General features: G+C 47.6%; 1 protein-coding gene across 1 annotated transcript in view; it reads left to right on the plus strand.

Annotated features, from left to right (window-relative positions):
• The window catches only part of zgc:101858 (uncharacterized protein LOC449555 homolog), a 36,791-nt gene extending 25,774 nt beyond the window's left edge, over positions 1-11,017 (plus strand). The window contains exons 6-8 of the mRNA XM_063073888.1: positions 3,483-3,519; positions 4,228-4,291; positions 10,637-11,017. Of these exons, the coding sequence (XP_062929958.1) occupies positions 3,483-3,519; positions 4,228-4,291; positions 10,637-10,795 (260 nt within the window). The 3' untranslated portion in view covers positions 10,796-11,017. The remainder of the gene's footprint in view (positions 1-3,482; positions 3,520-4,227; positions 4,292-10,636) is intronic.
• Positions 11,018-12,331: the final 1,314 nt, after the last annotated feature.

Genomic DNA, 12,331 nt, shown 5'->3' on the forward strand with positions numbered 1-12,331 from the left:
CAGACGTAAGGCTCACTGGTCTATAATTACCCGGACTATCCCTACTACCTTTTTTGAACAAGAGGACAACATTTGCCTCCCTCCAATCCTCTGGTACCATTCCCATGGACAACGAGGATATAAAGATCCTAGCCAGAGGCTCAGCAATCTCTTCCCTCGCCTCATGGAGCAGCCTGGGGAATATTCCGTCAGACCCCGGGGACTTATCCGTCCTAATGTATTTTAACAACTCCAACACCTCCTCACCCTTAATATCAACATGCTCCAGAACATCAACCTCACTCATATTGTCCTCACCGTCATCAAGTTCCCTCTCATTGGTGAATACCGAAAAGAAGTATTCATTGAGGACCTCGCTCACTTCCACAGCCTCCAGGCACATCTTCCCAACTTTATCTCTAATCGGTCCTACCTTCACTCCTGTCATCCTTTTGTTCTTCACATAATTGAAGAATGCCTTGGGGTTTTCCTCTACCCTACTCGCCAAGGCCTTATCATGCCCCCTTCTTGCTCTTCTCAGCCCCTTCTTAAGCTCCTTTCTTGCTTCCCTATATTCCTCAGTATACCCACCTGATCCCTGCTTCCTAAACCTCATGTATGCTGCTTTCTTCCACCTGACTAGATTTTCCACCTCACTTGTCACCCATGGTTCCTTCACCCTACCATTCTTTATCTTCCTCAGCAGGACAAATTTATCCCTAACATGCTGCAAGAGATCTCTAAACATCGACCACATGTCCATAGTACATTTCCCTACAAAAACATCATCCCAATTTACACCCGCAAGTTCTAGCCTTATAGCCTCATAATTTGCCTTTCCCCAATTAAAAATTTTCCTGTCCTCCCTGATTCTGTCCTTTTCCATGAAAGACCAGGGAGCGGTGGTCACTGTCCCTCAGATGCTCACCCACTGAGAGATCTGTGACCTGACCCGGTTCATTACCTAGTACTAGATCTAGTATGGCATTCCCCCTAGTCGGCCTGTCCACATACTGTGACAGGAATCTGTCCTGGACACACTTAACAAACTCTGCTCCATCTAAACCCTTGGAACTAATCAGGTGCCAATCAATATTGGGGAAGTTAAAGTCACCCATGATAACAACCCTGTTACTTTTGCACCTTTCCAAAATCTGCCTCCCAATCTGCTCCTCTGTATCTCTGCTGCTACGAGGGGGCCTATAGAATACCCCCAATAGAGTAACTGCTCCCTTCCTGTTCCTGACTTCCACCCATACTGACTCAAAAGAGGATCCTGCTATATTACCCACCCTTTCTGTAGCTGTAATAGTATCCCTGACCAGTAATGCTACCCCTCCTCCCCTTTTTCCGCCCTCTCTATCCCTTTTAAGGCTCTGAAATCCAGGAATATTGAGAATCCGTTCCTGCTCTGGTGCCAGCCAAGTCTCTGTAATGGCCACTACATCATAATTCCATGTATGTATCCAAGGTCTCAGTTCATCACCTTTGTTCCTGATGCTTCTTGCATTGAGGTACACACATTTCAGCCCTTCTACCTTACTGTCTTTACACCGGTTATTCTGCTTCTCTTTCCTCAAAGCCTCTCTATATGTTAGATCTGGCTTTACTACATGCACTTCTTTCACTGCTCTATCGCTCCGGGTCCCATCCCCCTTGCAAATTAGTTTAAACCCTCCCGAACCATGCTAGCAAACCTACCTGGAAGGATATTGCTCCCCCTCGAGTTCAGGTGCAACCCATCCAATCTGTACAGGTCCCACCTTCCCCAGAAGAGATCCCAATGATCCAAAAATCTAAAACCATGCTCCCTGCACCAACTCCTCAGCCACGCATTCAACTGCCATCTCCTCCAATTCTTACCATCACTGTCATGAAGCACTGGCAGCAATCCTGAGAACGTCACCCTTGAGGTCCTATTCTTCAGCCTTCTGCCTAATTCCCGAAACTCACACTTCAGGACCTCATCCCTCTTCCTGCCTGTGTCGTTGGTCCCAATATGTATCACGACTTCTGGTTGCTTTCCCTCTTGTACCAGGATGTCGTGCACCCGGTCAGAGACATCCCGGACCCTGGCACCCGGGAGGCAACAAACCATGCGGGTGTCCTTCTCACGTCCACAAAATCTCCTATCTGCTCCCCTGACTATAGAGTCTCCAATGACAATAGCTCTCCTCTTCTCCGTCCCACCCTTCTGCACCACAGGGTCAGACTCAGTGCCGGAGGCCCTGCCACCATGGCTCACACCTGGTCGGCCGTCCCCGCCAACAGTATCCAGGACGATAAACTTATTATTCAGGGGATATTCTCCCTTGAATTTTATTAACTTAGACAACTTAAGATTTTGAGCTTCGCCTTGGCATGCGGGCTGCCTTACCCACCACGCAACCGCAGACTTAAACTCTCCCGACGTTGATCGGTTGAGCAGACAGGAAGACACGGTTTTAATGCTGTTGTTGTGAGAGACTACATCAATGTTTATTTAAGGATGCATCTGTTGGAATAAACCCTACAGGGTGTGCAGATGGGAGGTTAGGTGTGTGGGTATGAGGGGGACGTAGGTGTTCATGTGTGTTCAGGGTGACTGTGTATCTGCATGTAGCTGCTTTCTGTTCTGAAGGGACAGTAAGACTCGGTCACTGCACCAGTGCCTGCCTCTGGGCCTCAGTTTGAATCACAAACAATGCATAACATACAGGGAGGACATTCGGCCCATTATGCCTGTACCTGTTGAAGGAGATCTTCAACTGCACTTCCCAGCTCAATGTGATAAGGGTTTCTATCCCCGCAACCTCTTCAGGAAGTGAGTTCTATACCACACGTAGTCTGTCTGTCTCTAATCCTTCTGCCAATTACTTTAAACCCATGCCCCCTGCTGCTAAAGGAACTGAGTCCTTACTCGTAATGTTAACCTTGGTTAGGCCTCCCGTCAGTGTCCTCTTCCAAAAGAAACTAGCCCAGCCCGCCTATTTCCTTAGCTACAATTTACCACTTCTGACTTCATCCTCAAATCTCCTCTGATCCCTTTCCAGTGAACTTAGAACATAAAACACTACAGCACAGTACAAACCCTTCGGCCCATGGTGTTGTGCTGACCTTTAACCTACTCTAAGATCAATCTGACCCTTCCCTCCCACATAGCCCTTCATTTCTCTTTCATCCATGTGCCTACCTACAAAGAAGTAACACTTGCTACTCTCCAATCTTCTGCTACTACTCCTGCGGCTACATGGACTTTGTTAAAAACATACCACCCCCATCAATCCTCCTCGTTACCTCGTCCCCGTGATGATGCTCTGTGACACCAGAGAGCTATACTATGTGACGAGACTATAACTGACATCTTCGGCCACACTGTGGTTCAGGTAAGGTATACCAGCTCCATGGGGCTCCTCTCCTCTCATCTCACACCCCTCTTTATGCCAGAATGCACAGTTGTTTTGGGATCTTGGATCAGGATGGAAGACAGTGGCAGTGACTAACTGTCTGCCTCATCCCCTCAGATCTGGCCCTCAAGAACGTTCGGGTGAATGCTGTGAGGTGAGTAATGCAGGAAAACCTGTCTGTCCAATTCCTCCCTGCTTTTGGCATTTATGTTTCCCATGTTGCTTTATTGCGTCCTTCCTTTTCCAACAACACATCTCAACGAAAGTGCAGTCTCAGTAACGTACTTCCCCTCAGCCTCTTGTGGCCTTTCAAGTGTGTGATCCCTAACAGTGAACCCTCAGGATATTTGACTCCTGAGGGCATCACAGCTGACCCGGGTGCTGCCTGCCCAACGTGGTCACATACATGGCTCCTGAGCAGGAGACGAGCTGAATCCAGATGCAGAGGCCAGGGACGTTGCCTTGTGCCCCAGCTCACCAACTGAAACAACACGAAGCAAATTCAGCTTCATGGCATTGCCTCAGCCTGCTCATTCTGTACCTCGCCACCCCTCTGTGTCTCAGTCCCCAGCACCCGTCTGTGTCTCAGTCCCCGGCACCCCTCTGCCTCGCAGTCCCCAGCACCCGTCTGTGTCTCAGTCCCCGGCACCCCTCTGCCTCGCGGTCCCCAGCACCTGTCTGTGTCTCAGTCCCCAGCACCCGTCTGTGTCTCAGTCTCCGGCACCCGTCTGTGTCTCAGTCCCCGGCACCCCTCTGCCTCGCGGTCCCCAGCATCCCTCTGCCTCGCGGTCCCCGGCATCCCTCTGCCTCGCGGTCCCCGGCACCCCTTCCCACCTTTCTGTCACTCTCTGCTCTTTTCCAGTCCTGGAGTAATCGTTACGGATATCCACAAGAGAGCTGGTCTGACCGAGGGGGCCTACGCTGAGGTAAGTGGCAGCAGTGGCTGGGGCTGGGTCCTGCTACTGTCAGGCCTCCCCTGATCAAGGGAAGGGGCATCTGTTTGTGGGCAGTAAGGTGGGGTGGGGGGAGTGATTACCTCTTCAATAGGTACATTTAATGTCAGAGAAATGTATACAATATACATCCTGGAATGCTTTTTCTTCGCAAACATCCATGAAAACAGAGGAGTGCCCCAAAGAATGAATGACAGTTAAATGTTAGAAACACAAAGCCCCCCCCTCCCTCCTCCCACACATAAACAGCAGCAAAGTGACGATCCCTCCTCCCCCACCAACCAAAAAAGCATCGGCGCCCCCCACCGAGCACTCAAGCGTGCAGCAAAGCATCAATAAAGACGCAGACTAGCAGTACCCCAAGGAATACTCGTTCACCCAGTAATTCGACATACCACAGGCTCTCTCTCTCTTCCCTAATAAGAGAAAAAGAGGTGTCTCCGTTTCATCTGCCTTGTGTTTGTTAATGCTTAGCATCTGAGATTACCAATGTCACTGGGAACCACCACATAACCTTGCCCGGAACTTGATTCCCTTTATCCTACGGCTGTGCTTACACTAGAAGGTATCGGCTAAATGTTTATGTTCAGAATCAGAATCAGGTTTATTATCATCGGCATGTGATGTGAAATTCGTTAACTTAGCAGCAGCAGCTCAATACAATGCATAATCTAGCAGAGAAAAAAAAGAGAAAACAATAAGTAAATAAATAAATCATTTATGTATATCGAATAGATTTTTTAAAAAACATGCAAAAACAGAAATACTGTATATTTTTTAAAAAGTGAGGTAGTGTCCAACGATTCAATGTCCATTTAGGAATCGGATGGCAGAGGGGAAGAAGCTGTTCCTGAATTGCTGAGTGTGTGCCTTCAGGCTTCTGTATCTCCTACCTGATGGTAACAGTGAGAAAAGGGCATGCCCTGGGTGCTGGAGGTCCTTAATAATGGACAGTGCCTTTCTGAGACACCGCTCCCTGAAGATATCCTGGGTCCTTTGTAGGCTGGTACCCAAGATGGAGCTGACTAGATTTACAAACTATGCAGCTTCTTTCAGCCCCCCCATACCAGACAGTGATGCAGCCTGTCAGAATGCTCTCCACAGTACAACTACAGAAGTTTTTGAGTGTATTTGTTGACACGCCAAATCTCTTCAAACTCCTAATAAAGTATAGCCACTGTCTTGCCTTCTTTATAACTGCATCGATATGTTGGGACCAGGTTAGATCTTCAGAGATCTTGACACCCAGGAACTTGAAGCTGCTCACTCTCTCCACTTCTGATCCCTCTATGAGGATTGGTATGTGTTCCTTCATCTTACTCTTCCTGAAGTCCACAATCAGCTCTTTCGTCTTACTGACACTGAGTGCCAGGTTGTTGCTGCGGCACCATTCCACTAGTTGACATATCTCACTCCTGTACGCCCTCTCGTCACCAGCTGAGATTCTACCAATAATGGTTGTGCGTCAGCAAATTTATAGATGGTAATCAAGCTATGCCTAGCCACACAGTCATGTGTATATAGAGAGTAGAGCAGTGGGCTAAGCACACACCCCTGAGGTGCACCAGTGTTCTTCAGAAAAGGTTAATGTTGTTGAGGAAGCTGACATTAGGGGCTGGTTGGGAGCCTACACTAAATCATAGACTCAAAACCCCCGACACTAGCAGGCATGAACTTCAGATTGCGCCTACCCATTATTTCATCCTCCGTCATATTCACACCTGCAATCGCCATTTTTTTGACTTTGTCATGTTAGGCAAAGATCGCAAGATCCTACATCTACGGACTCCAGAGTCTGCCGGCCCCGACGCTAGCAGGCATGAACTTCAGATTGCGGCCCCTGCCATTGATCTTGGCGGCTCCAACACCTCAGGCATATTCAAAACCCGGACTCCAGCAATGAGCATGGACACCTTCACAGGGATCCCACCACTAAGCACATCTTTCCCTCCCCGCCTCTCTCTGCATTCCGCAGGGATCGCTCCCTACGCGACTCCCTTGTCCATTCATCCCCGCCATCCCTCCCCACTGATCTCCCTCCTGGCACTTATCTGTGTAAGCAGAACAAGTGCTACACACGCCCTTACACTTCCTCCCTTACCACCATTCAGGGCCCCAAACAGTCCTTCCAGGTGAGGCAACACTTCACCTGTGAGTCGACTGGGGTGATATACTGCGTCCGGTGCTCCCGATGTGGCCTTTTATATATTGGTGAGACCCGACGCAGACTGGGAGACCACTTTGCTGAACATCTACGCTCTGTCCACCAGAGAAAGCAGGATCTCCCAGTGGCCACACATTTTAATTCCACATCCCATTCCCATTCTGACATGTCTATCCACGGCCTCCTCTACTGTAAAGATGAAGCCACACTCAGGTTGGAGGAACAACACCTTATATTCCGTCTGGGTAGCCTCCAACCTGATGGCATGAACATCGACTTCTCTAACTTCCGCTAGGCCCAACCTCCCCCTCGTACCCCATCTGTTACTTATTTTTATGCACACATTCTTTCTCTCACTCTCCTTTTTCTCCCTCTGTCCCTCTGAATATACCTCTTGCCCATTCTCTGGGTCCCCCCCCCCTGTCTTTCTTCCCGGACCTCCTGTCCCATGATCCTCTCGTATCCCCTTTTGCCTATCACCTATCCAGCTCTTGGCTCTATCCCTCCCCCTCCTGTCTTCTATCATTTTGGATCTCCCCCTCCCCCTCCAACTTTCAAATCCCTTACTCACTCTTCCTTCAGTTAGTCCTGACGAAGGGTCTCGGCCTGAAGCGTCCACTGCACCTCTTCCTACAGATGCTGCTTGGCCTGCTGCGTTCACCAGCAACTTTGATGTGTGTTGCTCAAAACATTTGCATGGGTTTACTTTAGGTGTGCATGTTATTTTTAATTGATAAAGGTTCACACTGGACCTAGTTTTGTTGTCTGACTGCGGTCTGTTTGTGGGTTAGGGATAGGTTAAGTCAGTTCGGATTGGGCTATTCTCCTGGGGAAGGGATCTTACCCCACGTCTGCTCAGTGCTGTTGAGGCCTCTGATGCTGAAAATCATTCCTAATTCTGTTCATGGTGCATAGTTCTTGCCTTCCTTCAATCCATCTTCTAATTCTTGCACTGGGCTCTTCAGAGTCGTAGACAAGTACAGCACAGAAACAGGCCCTTTGGTCCATCTAGTCCATACCAAACCATTTAATCTGCCGACTCGCATCGACCTGCACTGGGACCATAGCCCTCCATACTCCTAGCATCCATATACCTATCCAAACTTCTCTTAACCATTGAACCCTAAGATCGAGCTGTTGCTCTGCTCGATGCTGATAGAGCATGTTTTCGAAATTCTGAGACCTATGTGAGTATTAGTGTGGAATGTAATTTATGCTGGTCTCCTTTGGCTTTTCAGTGTTTTCACTGTTGCTGATTAGTCAGTGGGGGATACGCTACTATTTTAGGTAAGGACGGGTTGGTGGTTTAATGTTATTGCCCCTGTTTTTTTTGTGTGGGAGAAGCTTGGGGATTTAGGGTTTGATGTTTGAGCTGCCATGTCTGTGCCCAGGTGGGTGATCTTTTAGTTTTGTGCAAAGGAGAGGTTGGGGGTTTAGGGTTTGATGTTTGAGCTGCCATGTCTGTGTCCGGGTGGGTGATCTGTTAGTTTTTATGCAAGGGAGAGGTAGGTGGGTTTAGGAGTTTGATATTGGAGCTGCCCTGTTTGGGGAGACGACCTGTTAGTTTTTGTGTAAGGGAGAGGTTGTGGAGGGAGGGGGTAGATTTTTTGAGTTTTCTTTCTTTTTCTTTTTCATTTGGGAGGAGGGCCTCAATGACTTCCATGGTTCTTTTGTATTTTCTGGCTATCTGGAAAAGACAAATCTCAGAGCTGTATTCTGCATACATACTTTGATAATAAAATGAATCTTTGAACCTTTTCTTAAATCAAGCTTGCTTACGCCACTTGTGCTCGCAACTCATTCCACACTCTCAGCACCCTCTGAGTGAAGAAGTTTCCCCTCATGTTTCCATTAAACTTTTACCTTTCACCTTTAACCCATGACCTCTAGTTGTAGTCCCACCAGAGGAAAAAGGAATGCTTGCATTTACCTGATCTATACCACTCATAATTTTGTATGCCTCTATTAAATCTGTTCTCAATCTTCTACATTCCAAGGAATAAAGTCTGAACCTATTCAATCTCTGCTTTTAACTCAGATCTTCCAGACCTGGCAAAATCCTTATAAATGTTCTCTCTACTCTTTAAATCTTATTTACACCTTTCTTGTAGGTAGGTGACCAAAACTGCACACAATACTCCAAATTAGGCCTCACCAATGTCTTGTACAACTTCAACATAACATCCCATCACCTGTACTCAGTACTTTGATTAATGAAGCCAATGTGCCAAAATCCTTTTTTATGACCCTATCTACCTTTGATGCCACTTTCAATGATTAAGGACCTGTATTTCCAGATCTCTTGTTCTACTACACCCCTACCCTGGTTGGTCCTTTGGAAGAGCAAATGCATTACATTCCATCTTTTTCCAACTGGTCTAGATCCCTTTGCAAGCTATGAAAGTCTTCCTCACTGTCCACTATACCCCCAATCTTGCTGCCACCTGCAAATTTGCCTATCCAGCTAACCACATTATCATCCAGATTGTCGGTGTAGATGACAAACAACAAAGGACCCGGCACCGATCTCTCTGGCACTCCGCTAGTCACAGGCCTCCAATCAGAGAGCAAACCATCTACCACTCTCTGGCTTCTCCCTCAAAGCCAAAGTCTAATCCAATTTACCACCTCGTCTTGAATGCCGAGCGATTGAACCTTTTTGACCAACCTCCCATGCAGGACTTGTCAAATGCTTCTGTAGGCAATACCCACTGCCTTGCCTTTACCAACTTTCCTAGTAACTTCCTCTAAAAGCTCTACAAGGTTGGTTAGACGTGACCTACTACACATAAAGCCATGCTGACTATCCTTAATCAGTCTTTCCGCGTATCCAAATACCTGTGGACTTGAGTGTTTTTATTCCTATTACACCACTCTCCTGGCTGACACCAGCACTCGTACCTCACCTTCTGCTTGGTGAGATTTCCTGAACCACACAGATGGTGTAAGAATGGTGCTCCTACAGTGCTGCTGGCTGTGGTATTGTTCTATATGTGACAAAGGAACAGTTGATAGCTCTCCCAGTCGGGGTTGTGTGTTACGCATCGTTCCCCTGACGTTGCTGTCTGAGCACTGGAAGTCGTTGGGCACAGAGCATCGTGGAAATGGTGCAGGTTGTACCAGAGGTGAGGAGGCTGGGTACCAACTCCAAGTCCAGTGATGCTCAAGGACAGTACTGCTTTGTGTTGGGTTTGCTGCCATAGAAGCACCGTTCAGGGGATGGATGGTACGACATTCTTTCTGAGTTGAATGTTGTAGATTATCGGAGGCCAGGCTGAAGAACCCTTCATTGAGATCAGAATCAGGTTTAATATCACCGGCATATGTTGTGAAATTTATCAACTTTACGGCAGCAGTACAATGCAATTCATGATAAATAAATCTAGAGAGACAGAAGTGAATTACTGTAAGGATATATGTCTATCAAGTTAAAATGTACAAAAAACAGCAATAAAAAAGTAGTGAGGTAGTATTCATGAGTTCAATGTTAAGTTAGAAATCAGATGGCAGAGGGGAAGAAGCTGTTTCTAAATCTCTAAATGTGTGCCTTCAGGCTTCTGTACCTCCTTCTAGACGGTAACAATGAGAATGGGCATGTCCTGGGTGATGGGTGATGTGCTTAATACTGGGTGCCACCTTTCTGAGACACCGCTCCATGAAGAGGCTAGTGCCCATGACGGAGCTGACTCATTTTACAAGTTTCAGCAACTTGCTTCAGTCTTGTGCGATAGCGCCCCCCCCCCCATACCCGGACAGCGATGCAGCCCGTCAGAATGTACTCCACGGTACGTCTGTAGAAGGTCACTGACACGTTGCGAAACTTGTTGTTTTGTGGCAGCAGTACACTGTAAGACATAAAAATTACTATAAGTTACAAACAAATAAACTGTATGTTCTCCCTGTGACCAAATGGTTTCTTCTGGCTGCTGCGGTTTCCGGTGTACGGGTTAGCAGGTGAATTGGTCGCATTGGTGACATTGGGCGGCGTGGGCTCATTGGGCCGGAAGGGCCTGTCATTGTGGAATAGCAGAATAGCTGGTTTTGGGCGATGTGTGGGCTGGAGTATCCAGTGTGGGGAAGGGGGGAGCAGATGGTTTCAGGAGGTGTGTGGGGAATGCAGTGGTGGCTGACCACTTCCCTCCTTTTCCTTTCAGTTCCTGAACAAATGCAAGGTGACCCATGCCCTCGGACGGCCTGGGCAGGTGGATGAAGTGGCCCAGGCCATCGCCTTCCTCGCGTCTGACGCAGCGTCCTTCATCACTGGTGTCACCTTGCCCGTGGATGGTGGGCGCCACGCCATGTGTCCACGGTGAGTGTGCAAGTCCCTGCCTCGGGTTGGCAGTGCAGAGGCTCCCAGAGGAGGCCGTTGGAGATTGCTCCCCGAATAATCCCAGCAGGATCCATTGGGAATACTGTCACTGGGCTGCAGATTCCACGTACTTAGCCAGAACCACTGTCAAAGCATTCTGGGGATCAACATCAAATAAACATGACATGATTTCTGCTCTCAAGCTGTCTCATTTTTTACACTGCAGTATAACTCTGGTGGTGTGCCTCATCGGGCAGCAACATTTCTTGAGCATTTTTGTCTGGTTTTTGTTAACAAGGCTTGAGTTGCTAGCTCGGCGCTCAAGCCAGCGAGGAGCCGGCTGGATTCGGACCGGGACCACTCAGGAAGTCTGGTCCGGCTGCCACTACCACCAGTTGGCAGTGTGTAATTCTGCACAATTGTTACCGAATCAGAATTAGAGCCGGGTTGGCACATGTCGGGAAATTTGTTGTTTACTGCAGCACGCCATTGCAATACATTTAAAAAGCTATAAATTACAATAAGACATATATATAGCGCACATCTCAAGTCCTGGTTACACGACGCGACCTCTGGCGCTAAGCAGACAATCTGTGAAGAATGTTGATCGTGACTGGGGTCACCCGTCTTGTAACAACACTGTCCCGGAAGAAGGCAATAGCAAACCAATTCTGTAGAAAAATTTGCCAGGAACATCATACCATACAGTACATAACGAACGAGCGTGTATAAAATAAAAAAAAACTAGATGCCAGAAATCCGAAAAAAAAGAAAATATTGGAGAGTGTGTGGCTTCGCGTGCCTCAGCCTCCCCACGTTAAACAAAATTACAAAGGGCGTTCTCCGTTAAGGAAATGATCCCGCGGAAGAACATATTACCAGGACATAACAAAGGAAACATCGGGGTGAGATGTTATAAGAGAGGAGATGAAGATAAAGAACTGAATAATAGAAGTAATTACCAGACTGCTACTCCCCCAGGACAAGAGTGGCGCAAAAAGGCACCGAATGGGCAAGGGATGCAGAGAATATCCGCAGGAAATAATTATAGCTGGAATTTCACAAAGATACAGGATCCGTGGAAGAACAAAACATGCTGCCCTTAGCAGGTCAGACAGCATCTGGGGGGGTGGGTGGGGACCGTCTGTGTCTCGGCCGAAACGCCGACTGTTTATTCATTTCCATAGACTCTACCTGGCTTGTCAGTTCCTCCAACATTTTGTGGGTGTTAATCTTTGTTCCGACGATCTGCAAACTCATTTTCTCCATAGATGCTGCGTGACGTGAGTTTGCAACATGTTTTTATTTCAGGTTACCATAACCGTTGATTTTCATTTAGAGTGGATGAACTAAATGCATTGTATTATCATTATCACAACGGTGTAAGATTAAAAATATATATATGTTGCTAAAATATCACATTGGTGCGGAACAGCCTTGTTTCATTATCTCTCCTATATAGGCTCCGAAGATGTTTTTGTCTCTGCGGCTAGTGCCGGGGACGTGGCTTCAATTCGCAGTCCACAGAAACCGTTGCACC

Source organism: Mobula hypostoma, chromosome 21, assembly GCF_963921235.1.
Source record: "Mobula hypostoma chromosome 21, sMobHyp1.1, whole genome shotgun sequence".
Classification (NCBI taxonomy): Eukaryota; Metazoa; Chordata; class Chondrichthyes; order Myliobatiformes; family Myliobatidae; genus Mobula; species Mobula hypostoma.